We start from the raw sequence: 24924 nt of genomic DNA on the forward strand, positions 1-24924 counted from the left end.
TAATATTTGTCCAAGAACAGATTTTTTTTAAAACTTTATTTCCATTTCTCTGTTTTTTGTTTTCTTTAATAGTCTTTCTGTGATTTTACTCGATATTATCTGTAATTTAACAGAAAGACATGTTTAAAAAACATTTATCAGGTTTCATTCCTAAATATGCATATTTTTTCTATTAAATAACAGCAAATATTTGCAAAATAATGTATTTCTTTTGGTGATTTAATTTTATTTTAAGGTAAAATAAATAAATAAATAAATAAATTTTTGGTCAACCAGTGAAAAACAACAAACTAGTATTTGTTAGAGTGCAGATTTTTTAAAGTGGACTTTGAGGAAACTGTGCAATTTAAAAGGCAAAGGGTGATTTCCACACAATCTTCATCTGATTGGTGCATTTTATAATTAATAAAACATGAAAAATAAAAGCATCTTCACTTTATTTCACTCCCTAAAACTTGTCCACAATGTTGAAGAGTGTGTGAGCGTGGAGGCAATGCTATCTGAGCACAACGATCAAACTTTGTTCAGCTTTAGTTAATCATTATCTGGTGTGTGGCATCATCATCATCACACACACACACACACACACACACACACACACACACACACACACACACACACACACACACACACACACACACACACACACACACACACACACACACACACACACACACACACACACACACACACACACCTGTATGAACCACGGTGCATGCTCAGTTGTGCCTCTGCTATCAGTTAACTACACTTCCCATAACTGACGGCTCCGACTCTGACAGGCGGAAATTGATTTTTTCTCCCACGCATCACAAACTGCTATCTGGGTCAGAGGTACAAACAGAAAGTAAAGAAATGAGAAAAGTACCTCATCACTGCTGTTACTGCGTTCTCCATCATTTTCATCCTCAGTCAGTTTTAGAATAAACTCCTGATGTGTGATCCAGTGAAGGATCGCCACATAAACTACAGTAATAACCCTCAGAGCTGGAAACAAACGTCTGCTTTGCTCCAATCAGACGACTGATGTGACTTTAAAGTGCTTTAAACTGTTCTTATTATAGTTCACAGCAGCTTTACCTTTCCCGCCACAGGACGCGACGCATTAGACTTTCTAATTCGTTCACAATAAACAAAATGTTGCTTTAGTCCAGTGAAAACACGTCCTCAACGAAAGTATAGCGCAGAAAAACCACAGCAACATCCCCATATGCTGCATGAAAATATATGTGCAGATTTAAAAAATGCAAATAAAGTCTTTAACTCTTAACTGTCGCTTGAGAAGAAACAGCTGCTGCTTGCACACATGCTGTTTTATTTGTTGTCGTGTTTTTCATGCTATTCTGCTGCTCTGACCTTCAGTTTTAACCCTCCTGTTGGCTTCATTTATGGCACCAAAAAATATTATTTCCTTGTCTGAAAAAAAAGCAAAAATTCAGCAAAAATAAAATTCAGAATAAAAATTTTAAAAACTGTATTTGGCATAAAGTCATAAACGTCCTTTTTTTCTGTTTAATGGATTCATTTGAGGCTAATTCTAATTGCACTGGAAGGGGCATGAGGAACACCTCCCTCAGTTTACTGCCTCCTAAAAGCTCTTGGCGGTGGTTGGAAGCGTTAAAACGGCAGGATTAGGCAGCACCGAGGCTAAAAGCGATCTTCTTCAGTCACAAGGCTACAGGCGGATCCATCGGTTTCCACTTTCAGTTAAAAGCCCCTCATTGAGCAGAGCAGTCACATGTCTGCCCCAGAGTCCGAAGTGCTTCGACTACACAGACAGATTTTTATTTTTATTTTTTTTTTAAACAAAAGAGACACTGAAGCAGGGCCCAGCGAACCGCTAGCTTTGATAGTTTACCTCCATTTTTAAGACTCAACAGTCAAAAGAGATTAACATCTTTTCATTTAACCCTCCTGTTGTCTTCATTTACAGCCACCAAAAAATAATTTCCTTGTCTGAAAAAAATCCAAAAATTCAGCAAAAAAATTCCCCAAATTTCTGAAAATTTGCAAAGCCTTCAGGAAGAAAATTCCAATAATTCCTTAAAGTTTCCCTTAAAAATATTATTTTAAAAAAATCCCCCAAATTTGGCAAGAAAATTCTTGTAAATATTTTCAATAAATGAGTAAAAATCTTGTAAAAAAATCCTAAAAATATCTAAAGTGAAGATTTTTATTCATTTTTTGAAAATATTTGCATTTTTTAAAAATTATTTTTAATTTCTAATTTTTTGCCTAATTTTGAGATATTTTTTAAATAAAACTTTTAAGGGATACTTTTAAGGAATTATTGGAATTTTTAGATTTTTTTCAGACAAGGGAACAATATTTTTTGGTGCCCATATATGAGGACAACAGGACGGTTAAAAGTTTCCCTTAAAAGTTTTTTTTTTTAAACTCCCCAAATTTGGCAAGGAATAAAAATTTAAAAAATAAAAAAAAATAAAAATTGTAAGTATTTTCAAAAAATGAATAAAAATCTTCCAAAAAATCCCAAAAATATCTAAAGTGATTCCATGTATATCAGTAAAACTTCTAATATTTTCTTTAAGAACATTCTTAAGAAACTTTTTTATCATTTCTTTTTTTCCACCAAAAGATGTTGAAAAATTTCCCAAAAATGTTGAAAATGTGGACATCAGAAGTTTCACTGTGAAAATATATATTTTTCCACATTTTCAAACTTTAAAATGGGTCAATTTGACCTGCAGGACGACACGAGGGTTAATGCTCAGACTAAGCATTTTGGAGATTATTCCAACTTCCACAGCAGCTCTGAGAAACTACACTGCTTTATAACTTCTTACTGAAGGATTATTTTCATGCTACATCTGATTAGCGCTCCAAAAACACCAGAAAAGTTGTTGAAATACAGAATTCTTGCAAAGGAGATGGTATCTGGACATTATTCACTAAATTCTCAACTAGTTTTCTGAAAGTGATGAGCAACAATCCAAATAGTTCTTGAAGTTGAATTAAGAGTAAAGCAGGAAGTGTCAGAGATTAGCTCCCAGCTAACTCTGGTCCAATAAATCAGATGAACACTGATTATCTCCAGTCCTTTACTGATAAACTGAATAAATAATTGACTGCAGACAGGTGGACACTCACAGACATACTGGAAAGTGATTTTTTTATTTTTTTTTGCGGCGATGTTACTTAAAATAGGGTGAAATAATGATGTTAATACTCTCTAGAAATATGGCCAAGTATACTTCAATCAAACCAAAAAACAACACTGTGGACTGGTGATCATCTTTCATTGCTGTTGATCATTTAATCAATTGGTTCTTTGGTCTATAAAATGTCAGAAGATGATGATCAGTGTTTCCCAAAGCCCAACAAGACGCCCTTAAATGACCTGTTTTTGTCCACAACAGAAATAGTTTCAGTTTACTGTCATAAAGGGGAAAAAACTGAAAAGACTGACATTTCAGAAGCCGAAATCAGAGGATTTTGGGCTCTCGTCTCTTAAAAATGACTCCAAGTGAGTAAAAGATCATCAGAACAGTTGGCGATTAGCTCACTTTCAGGACTCCCTCACCAACAATTTCAACAGTTTGGAGTTTTACTAATAAAAGCTCTAATTTCTGTGATTTCAGCCTCTTAAATGTGAACATTTTCTGGTCTCCTTCCTCCTCTGTGACAGTAAATTCAACATCTTTCCACTGTAAACAAAACAAGACATTTAAGAATATCATTTTCGACTTTGAGAAGCACTGATGGACACTTTTTATTTCCACTTTTAGACATTCAAAGACCAAATAATTAATCGGTTAATCATTGTACCACTAGTGCACATAGGTAAACTAAACACCGCAACTTTCAAGACTCCCTCATTAGGTGTTGGATATGAAATTAATCACCAAATATTTCAACCGTTTTACAAAAACATCTCATATTTCTGATTTCGGCTTCTTGATTGTGAATATTTCCAGGTTTCTTTACTCCTCTGTGACAGTAAACTTAATTTCTTTGGGTCGAACTCAGCTGCAGCTCTAATTCTAACACACTGTCACCTGCAACTAGTCAGTAATATCAGACTTTTCTGCACTAGCTTCAGAACAAATGACATTTAATGAGTTTATGAAGGGACGGCAAATTTGGTGCCAAAGTTCAAGCTTCTAAAAGGATTTGATGCTTTTTTTCTGTTTTGTGTCATTGTAGATGCAACTAAACAAGCCATTTGAATGCATCACCTTGGACATTTCTACTCTGCCAAGGAACACTGGAGTTATGTGATGATTGGTGCATTTGTCTGTCTGTCCGTCTGTGGGCAACATTACTCAAAAACGGACCACCGGATTTGGATGAAATTTCCAGGGAAGGTCAGAAATGATACAAGGACCAAGTGATTAGATTCTGGCAGTGATGCAGCTTATAGTCTGGATCCACGGATTGGTTAAAGATTTTTGTATTATTGTGAGATAGTGGCACGGCGTCACTGTAACCATGACAATAAGTGAACACTACATCAGCTGATTGTGATCCTACTACAAATCCACCGCTGAGGACTTATCAGGACTTATCCGTCAGAAATGATCCAAGGAACAACTGATTAAATTGTGGGGGTGTTTCTGAGTCCCATCAATTCCTGCCACCCGCTATATATTTAGGTCACGTGATTCGGTATCTGTACATAACGTACACATGTAGAACACACGCCTGTGCTCAGCACAAGGTCATTTAGTTTGTGGGTACATCCATATTAAATGGACACATTCTATGTTGCTGTCATTTCCGATCATCGATAACTACAAAATACATTCTGCATTTCTACGAAAACAAAAAAATGTGGCATTTCTGACAATGCCATATGGGGGAATGAGCAGCCTTAGAGGAGGACTGTGCTCTCTGAGTGCTTTTATCGCCCAAACAATGAACCGATCCAACAACAACAGCAAAACTTCTCCAGATTAATCGATTGCTTCCTTTTCTAATGCAAGAAAACCAAAAAGTCAAGAGGAAGACGTGCAAATTGGTAGGTCAAAGTTCAGCTCTTCATTTAGAGGAACTTGGAAGTCGAAATGCACCTCGGCTCCATCATCAAAGCAGCAGATATGGAGCTGCAGCCGAAGATGTGTATGCCGGTGTCAGCTCTAAGCTCTGTATTCCATAACAGTTTGATCCCACGCCAAGTTTAATTTACTTTGCAGCTCAGCGCCAGCCTAACTGACACCGTCGGAGCAGCTTTTCACTTAAAGCCGGCAGCAGGGGCCCATGCAGGGCCGTGGCTGCAGGCAGTGCACCTGGCTGCTGCCCAGGTTGGTGTGTTTGTGTTTGGAGTGGAAAAAAAGAGAAAAGAAAAGAGGCTGCTGGCCCTTTAAAAGCTAAGATGGTGTCCTGCAAGCTGCAGTTGCTGCCTTCCGTTTCCTTCCTGCCTCTCAGAGATCACAGAGCATTTCAAATTGAACCTGAACTCACCTCTCTCTCTCTCTCTCTCTCTCTCTCTCTCTCTCTCTCACACACACACACACAGTGTGGAAAAGAAAGACAGGACTCCCAGAATTACACTCTTACAATGCAATGCCACCAAACTCCTGCACACAATAAGCTGCTCCTGGAAACCACACATCCACTGACATTTACATTTGGCACATGTTGAGCTGACAACTCCGCTCGACCCACACAGGTAGAGGTTGTTTGACTGTCCACTGGCCACCAGGGCAAAGCCAAGAACGTGCACTTACTTTCTTGTTACGGGTCTCCGTGTGCATCTCGGTTGCCGGAGCGGTGCAGCGGCGGAGGGGTGGAGCGGCAGGAGCTAGGAGGGGGTCGACCGGGGCTTTGGGTGTAGCTCTATCTGTCAGGGGAGAGAGAGAGGAGGGCGTTGGAGAGAGAGAAGGGGGGCTCGTTTTCCACCTTTACAGGGAAATTCTCGGGACACAGCAGCGCGATCCCTGCCTCTTCCAAGTGTTTTTTGTTTTGTTTTGTTTGTTTTTTTTCTGCTTAGTTCATATCCGCAGCGTCGAAAGGCTCCCTGCGATCCCCCCAAAACAGCAGCCAGCCTCTCAGCGAGTGTCCCTCTCTCTCTGTCGGCGTGTTGTTGCCGTGTATTCAAGGGCTGGGCTCTCTCTCTCTGCCTTTTCCTCCTCCGCCTCTCCCTGCTTGTGACCCCACCCTGCGTCCCCACCCCTCATCTCTCTGTCAGTCAGGAGCTGCGCAGCCCTGCAGAGGAGCGGCGCGGAGCTGCGACCTCGGCTGCAGCGGCAGGCAGGGCGGGCTGGCGGCAGCAGAGGAGCCGGCTGCGGGACAGATGGAGGCGCAAAAACAACACGAATGCACCGGGCGGGGAGGGAAACGTTTAATTGCATGCACCTCTCCTGCTGCTGCTGCTGCTGCATCGGGCTGCTCGCTGCACAGAGATGGAGAGAGAAGCATCCATGTCACCTTACTGACGTCAGCCAGCAGGCTAATTGAGGACACTTCGGCCGGGCGGGGAGGGTTTGGGGTATATTCGGGAGGCTTTGCAGCATTACGTTGTGATAAATCAGACACAGTGTGTACGCACAAGCAGGGATAGATGCAGGAGCTCAAATGTAAGCCGCGGTTGCAACCACACCCTGGGCAGTAAAGCAGGGGTGTGGCAGGTGCCTTTTGAGATTTATGTTCCTCTTTCGTTATAGAATATTACACAGCAAGATTTTTTTTGTTAAACTGCATGTATGTTAGGGCTGTTTTCCACTTAGACAGCCCCACTGGGAATTTTAAAATGCAATCTGTGCCTTTTATTTTATTTATTGTTGTTGATTTATTCATTTATTTTTTGCATCAAATAAAAAATATCACCTATCCTAACTGCGTTGTTTTGATTAGCTTTATTTTATTTTCTTATTTTCCACGACAGCCAACATGAAACAGCTTGTCGTGGCAGCGTAGTTCATTTAATGGGATTCTACTACATTTCCCATGATTCCACAGTGCAACTGAAACAGGAAATACAGAGAACTTTCACTTATCCGTGTTCTGTACTACTCATTTCAACACATCTTCTGGCGTTTTAATCAAACTAACTTCGTTTTAGGCCTGCTTTAATATTATTTTATGTGAAAATAGCAGCTTAAAGCCGTTACGTACCTTTTACGTCGATTATTGGCGCTGCTTCGGGAACTGCTGTTGTCATGAAGATAGCTACAGCCAGCTATGCTAGCGTTAGCAGCTAAATGTTTGGTTTTCCACGATATTGCTTTAAAATGCGTTAAATTTGGACTTTTAAAGCATTATTTACCCTTTTGCAGATCCACAGCTTAGCATAGATGTGAAAAATTTCTGCTCCTCTTTCTTTATGGAATATTAAACAGCAAGATAAAATGACAACTGTATGTATGTTAGGGCTGTTTTCCATTTCGAGGGCCACACTGGGAATTTTAAAATGCAATCTGTACCTTTTATTTTTTGCCTTTTTGTCTCAAATAAAAAAAGTCCTCGATCTTAACTGTTATGATTAGCTTTATTTCCTTATTTTCCACGACAGCCAACATGAAACACAGCTTGTCGTGGCAGCGTAGTTCACTTAATGGGATTCTACTACATTTCCCATGATTCCACAGTGCAACTGAAACAGGAAACATGCGGAGGTAAACAGAACTTTCACGTATCCGTATTCTGTACCAATTTCAACGAATGTTGGGCGTTTTAATCAAACGAACTTCGTTTTAGACCTGCTTTAATATTATTTTATGTGAAAATAGCTTAAAGCCGTTACGTACCTTTTACGTCGATTATTGGCGCTGCTTTAGGAACTGCTGTTGTCATGGAGATAGCTACAGCCAGCTATGCTAACGTTAGCAGCTAAATGTTTGGTTATCCCCAATATTGCTTTACAATGTAGTAAAATGGGACTTTTATAGCATTATTTACCTGTTTTGCGGATCCATAGCTTAGCATAGACGTACTCACATCTCTGGCCGCTGTCCTCGTCCTGGAGGTACAGCGTTTTTAGTCATCGTTATTTATGCAGCATATTTAATGCTCTTAAGTAGAGAAACGGGATTAGCGTTGCGAAAGTTCCTTTAGTATTATTTATAATGCATGTTTAACCGAGTGATTCAAACATTACGGTTAAGGCCCTACAGTGTAATTTCACCTGAATAAGTTAAATGTTAAGGTGAAGAACTTACAATGTTAAAGAATACACAAATATTCCATTAATTTAAACAGTAAGGCTAAGACATTACAGCACAATACAGATCAGCCTGACGAGCTTAAATGTTAAGATTTTGCACGTATATTGTTAATTGTGCAAACTGACAAGACAAATTTAAATATATAGGTAAAGACTTAACAGCGATGTATGAAACACAAATTAACCAGACTAGCTTAAATGTTAAATGTCCATGCGGACCCAGGGGTATATAAGTTGTCATATTTTATTTACAAGTTGGATTTTTCAGTTTAGGTAGTTGTCACCCACATAGTTGCCATCACATAAACCAAAACTTATTTGATTCTGACCAAGTTTGTGGTGTTTATATAGAAAAATCATTTGGGACACATGTGGATCCCAACCAGACCCCAGCAGGACTCTACATCTTGTATTTATGTATGTTTGTGTTGTGTTGCTCTTGTGATGACTGCTGCAGCTGCATTGTGTTTCACTTCAATTCAGGAGTTCTTAGACTAATACTGCAAGCAATACACGTTTGTAATCATCAATAGTAATTTCAGTGTTTCTTTCATTTTTGTATCTGTAGATGACACACGTTTTAAGAAAATATATATTGAGAGGATATGGACAGGTACAGAAATGTGAAACATATGAAATATTACAAGGGTCCAGCTGGACCCCAAGTGTACGGATGAAGTAGGTTTGGCCACATGTATTGATGAGGGATAAATATCAAGGTTGAGATTCTACAGTGTTAAATTTAATACAAGTTACTCAAAGCAAGTCGTAGAAAGTGTGCAAACTCAACATCACATGGGTGAAAATGCAGTTTGATTCCTCGCCAGCCTTGAACTTCACTGCATGTCATTCCCCTACATCTTCCAAATGTCTCAACTAAATATAGGTAAAATGCAAACAATACCTTTGGTAGTACCTGTTCTCTGTCTACGATCCTCATCCTACTGTTCCATCAGTATCTACAGACCCTCTGAGCTGATGTGTGTCTGTCTGTGTTGGATCTGTCAGGGTGAGCCGGCGGCCCTGTGAGGATGGACCGCTGTTGGAGGAGCAGGAGACGGAGGGCCAGCGGCAGCTCCACAGCCTCTTACTGCAGCAGCTCCACACCGACATCGACATCGATCGGTCAGAAACTGTCTGTATTTGCAGATGACGGGTTTACAATAAAAACACGATGAAGTGACATGATGCCTGCAGAAAGTCAAAGCAAAATCCAATCTTGCAAAAATTGCTTGATAAAACACGATCAGCGTAATCGATTAAACAGCAGGGATTCACAGTCCAGCCTAGATTAACACCATGTCATGTTATTCTGCGTGTTTAACTCCATCTAGATTTGCTTTCAGCACATTCTGACATTGTAACAGTACATACAACACCACATGTAACACAATATGACCTCTTGCAGTGCTGTAGCATCTACCTAGCAGTGCATTCTGCAAAAACTTACTGCACACAAGCAGAATGTGAAGCATTCAGTGAAAATGAAAGGTTTCAAAGCAGCTGTGAATAGTATAAAATTCCACTCAGTCACATTCTCTGTAATGTTCTGTTCAGAACCGTTTATAATAGATAACCCTCGTTTCTTTTTGTGAAACATCTGAGGCAGCATTTAGGCCATGGGACTCTAAAACCCAGTTGTCTTTGATGTGTAGCTGCAGTGAAGCTTGCAGAGCTTAAAAGTTCTTGGTCTCATTTTAAGATCAATTTTGCCTCCCAGATGTGTAGCCAAGAGGCAGTGCTTTGCCCCGGCAGCGCTCTACTGGCCGTTTGGGGAGCAGGCAGCAGGAGTGAGGAGCCTCTCCCAGTTCCAGGCCCTGCAGGACGGGGAGAAGGAGCTGGCCGGCCTGAGGGAGCTCGGCCTCACGGACACTGAGATCCAGCTGTGGCAGAGCAGAGATGTACCAGAGGCAACGGAGAAGGTACGACCTCCTGAAGACAGAACGGTGGCTCAGAGTGGGAGGATCTGGGTTTGTTTTCATGCAAACATGTCCATGTCAGATTAGGATGCACTTTACTGATCAACTGATTATCGGTTTAGCAGATATGCGGCCTGATATTTGCCATTTATAGTATAAATTAAATGTGCTGTTTTGGGTCTGATGCAGCCAACTCACTCTGTCTAGAGTCATTCTCAAGCAACAACTCATCTGATTGGCCATTAAAGCCACCAAATAACAGCTAATCAACAATGAAAGCTGCCGTTTACAGTCAGGGACGGACAGAGTTGAGCTGTGTTTCGAAGATGAGGTAGCAGATACTGCTAAAGTTGAAATAAATAGTGCAGTTTTACCCAAGCATGCTCAGTTTCTCAGCTAAAAGTGCCAGAATTATTTACTTGTCAGCGTTACCAGAACTTATTTACTGACAGCGCTATCCTCAGGCGATCACTAAGGGTACGTGTCCACAGGATCTGTCACTTCAGCACTTCCTAGGCATCATCTCTGTGAAATGTTCTCCAACGCATCCTGGAAGTGTTGGGCTGCCTTTCAAGAGATTTACGTACATTTACATAAGGTTGAGGTCTCAGCTACTTTATGCAAATAAAGAGCATTGAGACATTTTCAGAACAGTTTTAAACTAATCTTTCTTAATTTAAAATGAGCTTATTTCTCGGCAGAAACACATTTTGCCAAACTGTTTTCGTGATAAAAGCGAAAGTTTCAGAGCGAGCTGTTGGCCTGGTTTAGAGTCCTGGAGCAGAGAGCCTCTAAGTGAAGCGTCATCCAATCAGATGTAGGCAACGTTTGAGCGACTTTAGGACACTGGATTCTGTGCTGATTCCTCTTAGCATGGGGCTATCGCTATCTGGAGCACAGTATCATATTCTAAAGTCACATTAACTTTAACAATCTGCTCTAACTGACAGACACGTCTCTCTAGCAGAAATACAACCTGCAAAAACTGAACAAGAAGCACAACCAATTACTGAAACTACAACTAGCTAACAGCTAAGTTAGGAGGTGGCCACAGATTCTCTCGAAACAATGTCTAAAAAATAACAAATAATTTACTAGTGTCACTGGCTTTGAGGCCAGTGACACTAGTAAAATAAGCCAAACAGAGAAGAACAGAGAAGAACAGTAGATGTAACTTCAGGGGAAGAAAAGACAAACTGTTGAATCTCAATCAGTCTCAAAGCAAACAGAACTGAAAATCATCACTCCTACTTGTACTGTCCATATTCAGTTATAGAAGTCCTTATAAATCAAGTAACCTACTTAGGAATGGCACGTTTTCTGCTATTACATGCTGGTAATACATAATATTTAAAGAATATCAGTCTTTCTTGATGAAAAATAATCAGTATCACTGTTGGTCCTGGTAAAAACCATATTGACCCGTCCCTAATACATCCTGTATTAACCCTCGTGTCGTCCTGCGGGTCAAAATTGACCTGTTTTAAAGTTTGAAAATGTGGGGGAAAATAATATTTTCACAGTGAAATTGCCGATGTCCACATTTTCAACATTTTTGGGAAATTTTTGAACATTTTTTGGTGGAAAGAAATGTTTTAAAAAAAAAATGTTTCTTAAGAGCATTCACATAAAAAAAAATTATTTTTATGTGAATGTTCTTAAAGAAAATATTAGACGTTTTACTGATATATATGGAATCACTTATTTTTAGGATTTTTTGGAAGATTTTTACTCATTTTTTGAAAAATATTTACAAGAATTTTCTTGCCAAATTTGGGAGATTTTTAAAAAAATAATATGTAAATGAGGACAATAGGAGGGTTAAACATCATCCTACAAACTAATGCCCCTCCTTAATGCCCCCACAGCCTCACGGTGTCTGTGCAGCTCCGGGTGCAAAGCAGCAGCGTCTTCAGGTGATCCGAGACAAGATGGAAGCCCGGGCGGAGCTCCTGTCCCGCCCACAGCGCTTCGCCGCCAGCCGGCCGCTGTCCCGGCGGGAGATGGAGATCGAACAAGCGCTGTTTCAGGGCAACGACCGGCCGGGGTTCCTCACCGCTCTTTACCACCGAGGTATGGAGGGTTTGAGAGCCGTAAACTAAACACAGCATTTCCAACCTGTAGGGACAGGATGGGCTGAACTTATTTCTGTAATAATAAATCAGAGATTTGAAGTTAAACAAGAAATGTCAGAAACTCAAACTCATGCAGTAAATTAGACAACAGATTCTTGATCACTTTAGAGCTTTAGTCTTACTCATTTTCTGTTCTGTTTTGTTGTGGTATCTTTCTGCACATGCTGATAAGAAGCCAGTCATGTCTGTCATCTGAGAGAGGAGAGCTTCTTTCACTTATAAAGTGATTTGTAATGATGATCTTTAAAACCAGGTCTCAGACACCAGTCCTGTGATCCCAGAGTGATCACTGTAAACAACATAGGATTGATTTTTATGGAAGATTCAAGGCATATTATGGCACATTTGTGTAAGTCAAAATAGTCACGTGAAGTTGTCGTGTTTAGCCTAAATGAAAAGATGTGATTCATTTCCCCTCACAGATGAAGAGAACCAGGAGAACCAGCAGGGGGCGTCCTCCTCTGACCCGATGGATTCTCTCTACAGAGACGTTCTCAGGTCGGAGAAACGAGCTTCACTGCAGAACTCTGAGGGAGAATCACCTGCAGCATCACACCTGAACACACACAGAACTGCTTCCAACCAATCACAAGACTCACAGAAAGACGGCGACCAATCAAAGGACGATTCTGACCATCAGTCAGAACCTCGGGATGGAAGGAGTTCCTCGTCAGGCCAGTGTGGTTCAGAGGTTTCAGAGCAGCGGGACTCTGAGGACAGACCAGAACCTCCACCTGCTGCTCCAGCACAGATTAACATCAGCCATCTGATTGGACGTCTGAGTGGACCGACGAGGTCAGGCGGACCGCTGACCGTCAGAGGGGAGATCAAGACGCTCACAGATGAAGAAATCCTGAAGAACCGTCAATCTGAAGAGGAGATCCGGAACATCCCGAGGTTCCGAAACTACCAGCCGGGGAAACCCTCCAAGGTTCAGCAGCAACATCGATTAAACCACAAAGATGTTGTTGTTGTGATAATCCTGATGGTTACCGCGTTCGTTTAAGGCGAGCTACAGCGCTAAAGCTGACTAAATGCATCTATTAATAGAGAAATATTATTTTCCAGTCAGAACAAATCAAGACAGATCTATGTGAAAAAAACTCACAGCTCTTCCCCAGCTGGTGTTTCCATGTAACACTTACATGCACTTCCATCTCAGTTTGTGGCATGTTTACATGGAATCAGTATTAACTCTGTATTCTGACTTAGTCACACGACAAAAAACATGTTAAAACCACCCACAAAAATCAGCAAGTTTATATAATTACATTTCAGCGTTGTGAAAACATTCACAGCATTCTCTGCTCTGAAATACTGCAGGACTGCAGTCGTAAAGTATGCATTTTATCTATATATAATTCAATATCTTAGCTGTACTGATGCACAGAAACGTTAGCTAGCCGTGCATTTCCCCTTCAGGATTCCACTCAGAATAATGCCAAAATAACAGTAAAAGCGTCGTCTAGTGTTACATTAAACTGCACGGTGTGAAATCACATTAGAGCTGCAGCTCCAACAGAATCCTGATGTTACGATAAATACGACTTCAAGCCATGAAACACAAAACTAAACATAAAAATTCTGATTCCCAGCAAATATTTTCTAACATGTAAACTGTGTGTAGAAACTAAACACTGAACTTTCCTCACATGGACTTCAACAGCAGAGTAAATACTTCACTAACTTTCATGATGATTCTAGTAATTCCATATTTTGTGCACAGTAACAAACGCAGCATCAACAATTAAAAAGCAATTCCATTTCCCTTCAGCAGAACATTTAGAGACGCGCTGTTTTAATCCACAATAAGCCGCTCCTGGCACAACTTCTGAACTTTACCATCGTCCTGCTCTTAGAATGGAGCGTTCAAGTGAAATAAATCATCTCACAGTAATTAAAACCTTTGCGTTCTGCAGGTTGAGAAGCACCGACTCGTAAACTGATGATTGTTCGCTGTAGTTACATTTTCCTGCGGCACATCCTCGTAACATTAAACACGCTGAACTGTGCGACGGTGATTTAATATGTGGTCAGAATGATGATTTGCTTAACGAGACGTTAGAACAGAACGCAGACGTCACCGCGAGTCGATGCTCCACTGTGCGTCTGCAGACTCATTTAGGAGTTTCCTTTCTGTTCTCACTGCAGGTTGTGTGTGTGAAGAACCTGAGTGCACAGGCATCGGTGGCCCAGCTGGTGGCGCTGTTCTCCAGGTTTGAGCGGCAGAACAGCCCCCCGGTGGTTTACCGCCTGCTGACGGGACGAATGAAGGGTCAGGCCTTCATAACGCTGCCGGGTGAGAAACGTGTTTTAATCTACAGATAACCAGAGCGGCTCACTCTCCTTTAACCCTCGTGTCGTCCTCGAAAATGTGGAGAAAAAAAAAATTTTCACAGTGAAACTTCTGACGTCCACATTTTCAACATTTTTGGGAAATCTTTGAACATTTTTTGGTGAAAAAAAGAAATTTTGAAAATGTTTCTGAAGAACATTCACATAAAAATCAACCAAAATCCAGCAAAATTCTCTGGATTTTGGTTGATTTTTATGTGAATGTTCTTAAAGGAAATATTAGAAGTTTTACTGATATATATGTAATCACTTTAGATATTTTTAGGATTTTTTGGAAGATTTTTATTCATTTTTTGAAAATATTTACAAGAATTTTCTTGCCAAATTTGGGGGGATTTTTTTAAATAAATAAAACCTTTAAGGGAAACTTTTAAGGAATTATTGGAATTTTCTTGGGAATTTTTTTGCTGAATTTTTGGATTTTTTTTCAGACAAGGAAACTATATTTTTTGGTGCCCGTAAATGAGAACAACGGGAGGGTTAAACGGTCCACATGAGACATTACGGGGTGTTTTTGTTTCCCCTCTGGCAGATGCTGAAACGGCCCAGAATGCCTTGCAGTTGGTCCATGGATACCGGTTGCTAGGGAAACCTTTGGTGGTCGAGTTTGGCCGTGAACGAGAGGAAGAGGAGAAACAAAAGGAGAAGGAAGCGCATGTAGAGGAGAAATAAACACAAAAAAAAGTGTATTTGTGACACATCTCTCAGACGTGATTAACATTTTATATTATTTATTTTTCCTGGATGAAAAAGGGAAATAACTGCCAGTTTTGTATTAATACGTGTCTCCAAAAGCAGAGATTCTTTAGAGCTGCAGTCACTTGTTTTCTCTCTAAACATTTTACTGACATGTTGATGAGAACTAACAGACTAAATAGGTTCAACAGAAACTCAGGATTTATTGGAGCTCATTAAACAATTTCAGGCATCTATTTTGTTTTAACATGTTGAGACTATTTCCTTTATCTTTTATTTACACGTTTCCTCTTAAAATTAATGTAGTCGTATACTTTTTTTTCCCTCCAACAATGTTCCTCCAGTTTTGAATAAAATAAGTAATTTAAACATATTTAACTAGAAATCCTGGAATGTTTGCTAAAAGTCAGTTTCAACACTTTACTAAGAGATAATAATATAAATGTATATATTGAGAGAGGGTTATATTTCTTAACATTTTAAAAAACCTGACTAAATGAGGTCTGATTTTTACCACAACATTTGAAGACACTGATGAAGTTTTTTTTTAAACTGAGCAGACAATTATATTTAGATGTGACATTATGAATAAATGAGCTCAGATTTGATTGTTTAGTTTCATAAATCACCACAGAAGAGACACAAAGTGCAGTTTACAGCTGGATTAATGCAAATACAGTCAGACTGCTGCAGTTTAACACTTAGGTCATGTAAAATGTTTATTAGTGGCTAAATTCAGTGTTTTTCTTGTTTTGGACACTAGATGGAGCCACTCAGTCTCTAAGCTAGGGACAGAAGATTTAGAATAGAGTAGATCTTTACTGTCACTGTTCAGTGCTCTCCGAATAGCAGCATTAAAAATAAACTATATAACACACCCTAAAAAAGCATCAATTTATATATTCATATATATATATATATATATATATATATATATATATATATATATATATATATATATATAGTACAAAATAGGTATAACTACAATTCTAAAGTGACGTGCAATGAGGCATCAATACTGTATTATTCAATGCAAGTATTTCTGACAAATTGTCAAATTTGGGGCTGTTTCGGACAATTTTTGAATGAACTTTGGACAGATTTTGAGTACGTTTGCACACATTACAAGTCATTATGACAACTTAGGGAAATCTTTGACATTTGAACTCACTTTCGACCAATTTTGAGTGTTGTTTTGGACACATTTTGAGTCATTTTGGACATTGTAAACTCACTTTCAATTCAATTTCAAGTCACTTTGGACCAACTTTGAGAAATTGTTGACATATTTTGTGTCATTTTGGGCAAATTTCAGCAAATTTCAGACAACTTTTGAGTGATTTTACACAATTTCGAACTCATTCCAGATCACCTTCAAGTTATTTTTGACAAATTTAAACAAATCTGGAGCAATTTTGAAATTTGATAATTTGTGTCTGTGTGCAGAGGAAGAATAAAAACACATTTCATCTACTTTTTGCTAAATGTAATCATGGAAACTGGACTTACAGTTCATGCTGCTTTACACCAACGTTCTTCAAATGGTTGAACTTCAGATGAGGCAATAACAGCACTAGTCCTGAAACATAAAGACAGCCGAAGACATCATTAGCATCATCATCATCATCATCATCACCATTTATCTTGTTCCTAAAACCTCCTATAGCAGAGCAGACCAGAGTTTAATCGCCCCAGCTCACCAGAATTATTCTCCTAATCTCAGTATGATTGCGTCTTTGATTTGCAGTTAAACAGATTTTATTCCAGAGCAAACAGCACACTATTGTTGATGCACACAGAAGGAAAAGGAGCGACTATTAACAACTAAAGTCAGAAACAGAATAGAATTACAGCATTTAACGCTCCTGTTGTCCTCATTTATGGCCACCAAAAAACATTGTTTCCTTGTCAGAAAAAAATCCAAAAATTCAGAAAAAAAAATCCCCAAATTTATAAAAATTTGCAAAACCTTCAGGAAGAAAATTCCACTAATTCCTTCAAAGTTTCCCTTAAAAGTTTTATTTTTTAAAAAATACCCAAATTTAGCAAGAAAAAAAATGTAAAAATAAATAAATAAAACTGTAAATTTGAGTATGAACTGTTACTACAATAGGAAGCTTAATCTAAAAAAAATACAATTTAGTTTATATATATGGGCTTTATCTCCGGCAGCGGTAACATTAACATTGTTAAAGATGTGTATAAGTTGGTTCAGGTTGTTCAGTCATGATTTTTTTCAAGTTCTACACTTTATTTTAATATATACAGTTATATAAAAAGTTATTTATTAATAAACATTGTCAAAATGTTTTTGAACTGTACTGAGTTTATTTGACGTCAGTTTTTGATTACAGGCAAACCCTAAATAAAACTACCAGGTTACAACAACATATATCACACTAACTGAAGTTAGACATTATGATGTTCTGGACCTCTGCTTTAATCCATTTTCTCTGACTGGACCTCTCTGAATTTTAACTGAATACCCCTGGCTTAAAGAAGAGGGGCATGAGTCAACAACCTCTAATGATCCAACATCAGTCCGTGGAGAAAAAATAACAATAAGAAAGCTAAACCAAATGACACTATTTCAGTGTTTTAATAAGCCTGCTGCTTGTCCTGTGAATACTGCCGCTTTAGGAAACACCACAGCTGGAGCTAACGTTAACGTTTAGGAAAGGGAGCCTGATGAAGAGGAAACATCAGTTCTACCTGATGGCAGGAAGAGGAGGCTGCTGACGCTATCACGTCTAGAGCTAGCTAATTGGTTGAAAGAAAGGAGCTGCTGCTGCTGCTGTGTGTGTGAGCACGCACACGCGCACATATATGAGAACTTGACCTGGCTTTGGTTTATGAGGCTGGAAGGGGAAAAATCGGAGTATACTCACTAGAAAAAACTAGACTACGCCACTGGTCTGCCACCCTCCACGCTGATCCACTCCTCACTTTACGAAGCTCACTGGAATCTGGCTCACCGTTCAGCATCTACTTCAACAGTACAAAAACACAACCTGCATACAGCAGTTGTTTTACAATTACAATCTATATATCTCCACTCACTGTACAGTTTAATATTTCTCTATTTCTGAAGCATGAATTCAGCGATAACAGAAAACACAACACATAAAGCTGTGTACATGAATTAACTCAATAACATTAGCTTTCCGTAAACACATCACAGAATTCACCATATTTTCATCAAATTAAACATATCACAAGATACATTCATTGTCTGTCTCCGATTGTTTTTTTTTTAGATTTGCATCAACATGAATAACAACGCTGCATACAGACAACGTAGTGAAATTAGCTAGCATGCTAAGCTAATGTAACATAAAAGTGGACTCACCGGAGCTTAATCCAACGGAAAACAGAAAGAGAGATATCACTCAGCAGTTTATCTCTGCTTTCTCAGCGGGAAAAGTCTCCACAGTGCAAAAAAAACAAAGAAAAATACCTGGAACTAACTTTTAGAGGAGTTACCAGCTCAACACGATGAAACTACGTCTTGCTCTGCCGAAAAAAAAAAAAAGTAGAAAAAGAAATCTGCAGCACTACTGCGCACTCTGCTGGCGCAATGAGAAAACTGCACTGAGCTAACCTAGAAATACTGCCAGTTACTGTGTAGTGCAGTTTATGGGTGTTAGAAAATATTTTCAAAAAATGAGTAAAAATCTTCCCAAAAAAAATCCTAAAAATATCTAAAGTGATTCCATTTATATCAGTAAAACTTCTAGTATTTTCTTTAAGAACATTCAGAAAAAATCTACCAAAATCCAGCAAACTTCGCTGGATTTTGGTAATTTTTTTTCTGAGTATTCTTAAAGAAACTTTTTTTTTTAACATTTCCTTTTTCCCACTAAAAAATGTTTAAAATTTTTCCAAAAATGTTGAAAATGTGGAAGTTTTCACTGTGAATTTTTTCCCCCACAATTTCAAACTTTAAAATGGGTCAGTTTTGACCTGCAGGACGACACGAGGGTTGAGAGAACACATGGCTTGTAATCAAATAACACATGAAAATATGAAATAAACTTGCCGAGTTATTTCCTTTACATGAAAAAAAATCTCATTATAGGACCAGAGACACTTAAAAGAGTTTGATGGAATTTAATGGGTTCAAACTGTGGATGTAAATCACAAATATATCATTTTATATATTCACAAAGGCTCCTTAAACAGCAGGACACTTTATAGAAGTTAATCAGTTGGTGCAGTTGTCAGGGACTATTTTCAGCTGCGAAACAATACAGGCATGACAGACAGTGGCTTTTTATTTATTTCTAATGCTCCTCCTGGTATTTTTACTTACATCGCCTCATTACCGTCTTTTAATGCTCCTGCTGTATTTACTAAACTTGAGGAATCAGTTTTTATTTACTGTGCAGCTGCATCATGGAATAATTTACAGAACAATCTAAAGCTGGACCCATTTTTAACTTTTGGGCAGTTCGGCTTTTTAAATTTCATCCTGTTAAACTTCCAGCGGCTCACATTTTAGCTTACTTATGTTTTTAAAACTTATATGCACCAATTAATGTTTTATTTGCCTATTTTTGCCTCTTATTGTTATTTGCATATTTTTTGGCTTCGTGGTAAATCAGGCCTTCGTGACTTAATGTAATCCAAGTTTAAATAAAGGATGAATTTGGTGTAGTGAGTTTTTAAAGCAAAAAAAGCAAAAAAAAAAAGTTTATCATAATGTAGGCACAATAATGCAACTTATTAGTGCGGTTTTAATATATTTTGAACTTCTTCTTGAAGATATACAGACAACTATCCCACAGATTATTCTGGATTTTGAGTGTAAAATATGGAAAAGTAACCCACAACTATAAAGGAAAGCAATTCTGACAAACAAAAGAGCACATAGAGAGTATTTAAAACATTTATTGAGTATCATTATAGCGTACAAGTGAAAAAAAAACAGTGAAATCAGCAGCCAGAAGTTGCTGTTACAGGAGCTGGCCTGAAAATCCTGATTCATTCACAAGAAAAAAGTTTCGATCGTGTTCGTTTCAAACAGCCTACATGGTTTGCAGAGCAAAGGCACATCTGAAATTAACGTTTTCTTGCATACTAGAGCAGATTTCTTTCTTACTAGCTTCATCTATGTGCAACATTTCCTAAAACCTGTTCTGGAAAAATACAAAGCAATATAAAACATATTTAAAAACAGACAATAAACTGTGTGTGTCGCTGTGCAGGTGCAAATCTAGTGTTTCTAAGCCCTGGAAAAAAATAAACAAAAGGCCTCATTGTGCATTCACTGCTCAGCAACACAATCAGCGACATCCTTTCAGTCAGTTTACTTCCAGCAGAGTTGAGCGACGGCCTAATTGTTGTCAGGATTTCAAGTTAAAAAGCGAGCCGGCCACTAAAACACGTCCATGTATGAACTTTTCAGGGGGCCTGTTAGAAGTTAATGCCTCCAGTTGTTTGGCTGGTGAGTGAAACATTTAAATGAACGAGTAGAAAGCTTCATAGAAATGTGCTTTGTGAGTCAAAAAAGAGCCAGAAAGTGAAAAAATAACTGCATTAACCCTCCTGTTGTCCTCATTTACAGGCACCAAAAAATCCTGTTTCTTTGTCTGAAAAAAATCCAAAAAATCTGCAAAAAAATTCCACAAATTTCTTAAAATTTGAAAAACCTTCAGGAAGAAAATTCCAATAAATCCTTAAAAGTTTCCCTTAAAAGTTTTATTTTTTTTTAAATGGCAAGAAAATTCTTGCAAATATTTTCAAAAAATGAGTAAAAATCTTCCAGAAAAATCCTAAAAATATCTAAAGTGATTCCATATTTATCAGTAAAACTTCTGATATTTTCTTTAAGAACATTCACATAAAAATCAACGAATTTCGCTGGATTTTGGTTGATTTTTTTGTGATTGTTCTTAAGAAACATTTTCAACATATTTTTTTCACCAAAAAATGTTCAGAGTTCCCAAAAATGTTGAAAGGTTTTTTTTTTTTTTTTTAAATCCCCCAAATTTGGCAAGAAAATATTTTCAAAAATTAGTAAAAATCTTCCAAAAAAAATCCTGAAAATATCTAAAGTGATTACATATATATCAGTAAAACTTAAAAAAAAAAAAATCAAGAACATTCACATAAAAATCAGCCAAAATCCACAGAATTTTGCTGGATTTTGGTTGATTTTTTGTGAATGTTCTTAAGAAACATTTTTAACTTTTCCTGTTTTCCACCAAAAAATGTTCAAAAATTTCCCAAAAATGTTGAAAATGTGGACATCAGAAGTTTCACTGTGAAAATATTTATTTTTTCCACATTTTCAAATTTTAAAACAGGTCAATTTTGACCCGCAGGACGACACGAGGGTTAAAGTTGTCGGTTTTGCAGGTTATGTGAGAGAAATATGATGGACTTCTATCCTTTGGGCCTTTTTTTTTTGCAAAACCTGCTGCTGTTTTAAGGCCCTGATGACTTGAACGTTCTGTTAGTTTAGTTTCTGACAGCTTGAAAGCACCTGAGGAGAAAATCGAGGCGGTTATTTGATGATTCTGAGGAGTTTCTTTAAAAAAGTGCCAAACCAGCAACTAAAATCTACAATCTGTCGTACCGCTACCCTCCGTCTCAACCCTTCCTCAGAGCACATTGATGCTTGCAGTTTAGATGCACGTTTCAAAGAGGTCGTGGAGGTTTTATTCAGGACTTTACTTAACAATGACTACTGAGGTGTTGTGGATGGATTCCATGACGGCAGCCAGGCGGCTGCACAGGTCGTGGGCCTGGTTCACGTGGACTTTGGGCGGGTCTTTGAGCACCACTGTCTCGGTGGAACCGTCCAGAACTCTGGGCAGCAGCTCACCCAGCTTCACCTGCAGAGAGTCTGAACATAAAGACGCAGCAGAGTTACACTGCAAAAATTCTTAATCTTACCAAGTCTATTTAAGATAAATTCACTTAACAAGAGACATTTCAGCAGATGGAGGGACTTGTTTTAAGACAATGCATCTTAAATATCTTGTTAATTCAAACAATCTTGAAATTATCTTGTTTTTAGTTGAATTTTACAAGAAAACTCTACATAAGTTTAACCCTCGTGTCGTCCTGCAGGTCAAATTAACCCGTTTTAAAGTTTGAAAATGTGGAAAAAATATATATTGTCACAGTGAAACTTCTGATGTCCACATTTTCAAAATTTTTGAACATTTTTTGGTGGAAAAAAAAGAAATGTTATAAATGTTTTTTAAGAACATTCACAAAAAAATCTAAAAATCCGATTTTTATTTGACTGTTCTTAAGAGAATATTAGAAGTTTTACTGATATATATGGAATCACTTTAGATATTTTTAGGATTTAAGATTTTTACTCATTTTTTGAAAAATATTTACAAGAATTTTGTTGCCAAATTTGGGGGATTTTTTTTTTTAAATAAAACTTTTCAGGGAAACTTTGAAGGAATTATTGGAATTTTCTTCCTGAAGGTTTTGCAAATTTTCAGAAATTTGGGGAATTTTTTTTGCTGAATTTTTAGATTTTTTTCAGACAAGGAAACAATATTTTTTGGTGGCCGTAAATGAGGACAACAGGAGGGTTAAACAAAAAGAAAACAGAAGTAAAAAATATCATCCCAAGAAATACTGAAGCAGGTTCATCGTTTCAAATATCTCGGTTCATGGATGACATCAGATGGGAGGTGTGAAACGGCAACGGCAAGAACGGCATTCATGAAAATGAAAAATATACTGACTACTAACAAAATAGCAATTAGCATACGTATGAGGACTCTCAGCTGTTCCACCCTACCAGTTCTGATGTAATCTTAGAGCATAAGTAATAAAATGTCAAACAGAATCACTGCAGCAGAGATGTGGTTTTACAGGTACGTATGTCTGATCCCGAAAGAATAACCGATGAAGATGTTTTAAAAACACTAAACACGAATTAAACGCTACTGAACAAAATTAGGAAACAGCAAGCAACATTTTTTGGACACATCATTGATAAAAGAGACCCTGGAATATGTCGTCACAACTGGAATAATGAACGTGAAGAGAGGACGAGGCAGACAGAATGAAGATGATAGACAGACTGACATCATGGAGACACATGGAACCATCAACAGTCACAATTCAGAAAGCAGAAGATCGGATTAGATGGAGGGAAATGATCAATACGCTGAACGCCATGGACCTGGATACAGGAATGTGTACAGTATCTGTTTTTTCTACTAACAAAAGAATTTGTGGAAAATCACTGTTTCCCAACATAGAATAATTCTGTGTGATAACGTAGCTTTCAGTGCAATCTGTACAATATCTGAATTTCTACTCATCATGTCTCATTTCATCTCATCTCATCCTATCTTACCTCATCTTATCTCATGTCATTTCATCTCATCTTATCTTATGTCATCTCATCTCTTCTTACCTCATCTTATATCATCTCATCTCATCTTATCTCATTTCATCGCATCTCATCTTACCTCATCTTCTCTCATTTAATTTCATCTATTCTCATCTTGACTTGTCTCATCTTATCTTACCTCATCTTATCTCATTTCATCTCATCTCATCTTATATCATCTCATCTTATCCCATTTCATCTCATCTTACATCATCTTATCTCATTTCATCGCATCTCATCTAATCTTACCTCATCTTCTCTCATTTCGTCTATTCTCATCTTGTCTTATCTCATTTCATCTTGTCTCATCTTATCTCATCTCATTTCATCTCATCTCATCTCATGCTGATGTGTGGCTAACTGAACCTACCATCCATGTCCCGGCCCAGGCAGCAGCACCAGTGGCTGCGGATGCTCTCCATTGCGTCCCGGTCTTCTTGGGATAAGGACGAGTCTCGGCTCATCAGGTGAAGACATGGAATCACCACCTCGTCCATGATGGCCACGCCCTCCTCCACTTTTCCCTCCTCCCCGCTGCAGAACAGCCGTGATGCACTGTCATTTAATGCCTGATTGATGATAGGAAAAGATGGAGAAAGTGGTTAAAGTTACCGTCACAAGATTTACCTCTGAGTTTAAATGTTATTATTTCATGGTTTTTAGTTAGTTTGTATACCATTGTACATGTACATATTTTTAAAAATCATATAAATATGTCCTTTATTCTCTCTGGTTTAAAACTGTGGGATAGTTCAAAATAAATGAAATCCTCCAAAAGCACAACCCTTTGAAAAACAGTCTGACATCCAAAGAATATCCAGCTAAAAGTCAGAAAAAAATTTAAACAATGGGAAAAATACACTGAACCAAAGAATGAACTGATAGGTTTTTTTTTTTTAAAGTGAATTTGATCATTTAAAAGATCACCTGAGTTTATTTTTTGAGGTATCACAAAATAAAGTACATTTTTAAAATGTTTATTACAAAAAGATAAAACCTTCCATTAACTGACCATTTAACCCTCCTGTTGTCTTCATTTAAGGGCACCTAAAAATATTGTTTCCTTGTCTCAAAAAAATCCAAAAATTCACCAAAAAAAATCCACAAATTTCTGAAAATTTGCAAAACCTTCAGGAAGAAAATTCCAATAATTCCTTAAAAGTTTCCCTTAAAAGTTTTATTTTAAAAAATTCCCCCAAATTTGGCAGGAAAATTCTTGTAAATATTTTCAAAAAATGAGGAAAAATCTTCCAAAAAAATCCTAAAAATATCTAAAGTGATTCCATATATATCAGTGAAACTATTTTCTTTAAGAACATTCGC

General features: G+C 37.9%; 3 protein-coding genes and 1 long non-coding RNA gene across 8 annotated transcripts in view; 1 reads left to right on the forward strand and 3 right to left on the reverse strand.

Moving 5' to 3' along the window:
- The window catches only part of klf8 (Kruppel-like factor 8), a 114638-nt gene extending 107515 nt beyond the window's left edge, over positions 1-7123 (reverse strand). The window contains 4 exon segments of the mRNA XM_055017424.1: positions 5691-5765; positions 5767-5799; positions 6051-6355; positions 7078-7123. Of these exon segments, the coding sequence (XP_054873399.1) occupies positions 5691-5765; positions 5767-5799; positions 6051-6355; positions 7078-7123 (459 nt within the window).
- A 330-nt stretch (positions 7124-7453) lies between these two features.
- rbm41 (RNA binding motif protein 41) lies at positions 7454-17540 on the forward strand. 2 transcript variants are annotated; one of them, XM_023294822.3, is made up of 7 exons: positions 7454-7577; positions 9134-9250; positions 9846-10047; positions 11913-12117; positions 12602-13110; positions 14331-14478; positions 15067-17540. In XM_023294822.3, the coding sequence occupies exons 1-7, from the start codon at positions 7570-7572 to the stop codon at positions 15204-15206; spliced, it is 1329 nt and encodes a 442-aa protein (XP_023150590.1). In that variant the 5' UTR covers positions 7454-7569; the 3' UTR covers positions 15207-17540. The 2 variants fall into 2 exon arrangements, with proteins under 2 accessions (XP_023150590.1, XP_054873516.1); XM_055017541.1 differs by lacking the exon at positions 7454-7577 and adding an exon at positions 8404-8542.
- LOC111585357 (uncharacterized) lies at positions 12065-18749 on the reverse strand. Its single transcript, XR_008604016.1, has 5 exons — positions 18580-18749; positions 18119-18241; positions 16740-16809; positions 12302-12468; positions 12065-12192 (listed from the first exon to the last, which is right to left on the reverse strand). It is a non-coding gene; the product is annotated as an uncharacterized LOC111585357 (long non-coding RNA).
- A 1355-nt stretch (positions 18750-20104) lies between these two features.
- Positions 20105-24924, reverse strand: part of usp28 (ubiquitin specific peptidase 28) — a 33170-nt gene continuing 28350 nt past the window's right edge. For all 4 annotated transcript variants that reach the window (XM_055017343.1, XM_055017342.1, XM_055017341.1 and 1 more), the window contains exons 25-26: positions 23972-24170; positions 20105-22080 (exon numbers count right to left, since the gene is read on the reverse strand). In XM_055017343.1, the coding sequence (XP_054873318.1) occupies positions 21905-22080; positions 23972-24170 (375 nt within the window). In that variant the 3' untranslated portion in view covers positions 20105-21904. The remainder of the gene's footprint in view (positions 22081-23971; positions 24171-24924) is intronic.

Source organism: Amphiprion ocellaris, chromosome 14 (genome assembly GCF_022539595.1).
Source record: "Amphiprion ocellaris isolate individual 3 ecotype Okinawa chromosome 14, ASM2253959v1, whole genome shotgun sequence".
NCBI lineage: Eukaryota > Metazoa > Chordata > Actinopteri > Pomacentridae > Amphiprion > Amphiprion ocellaris.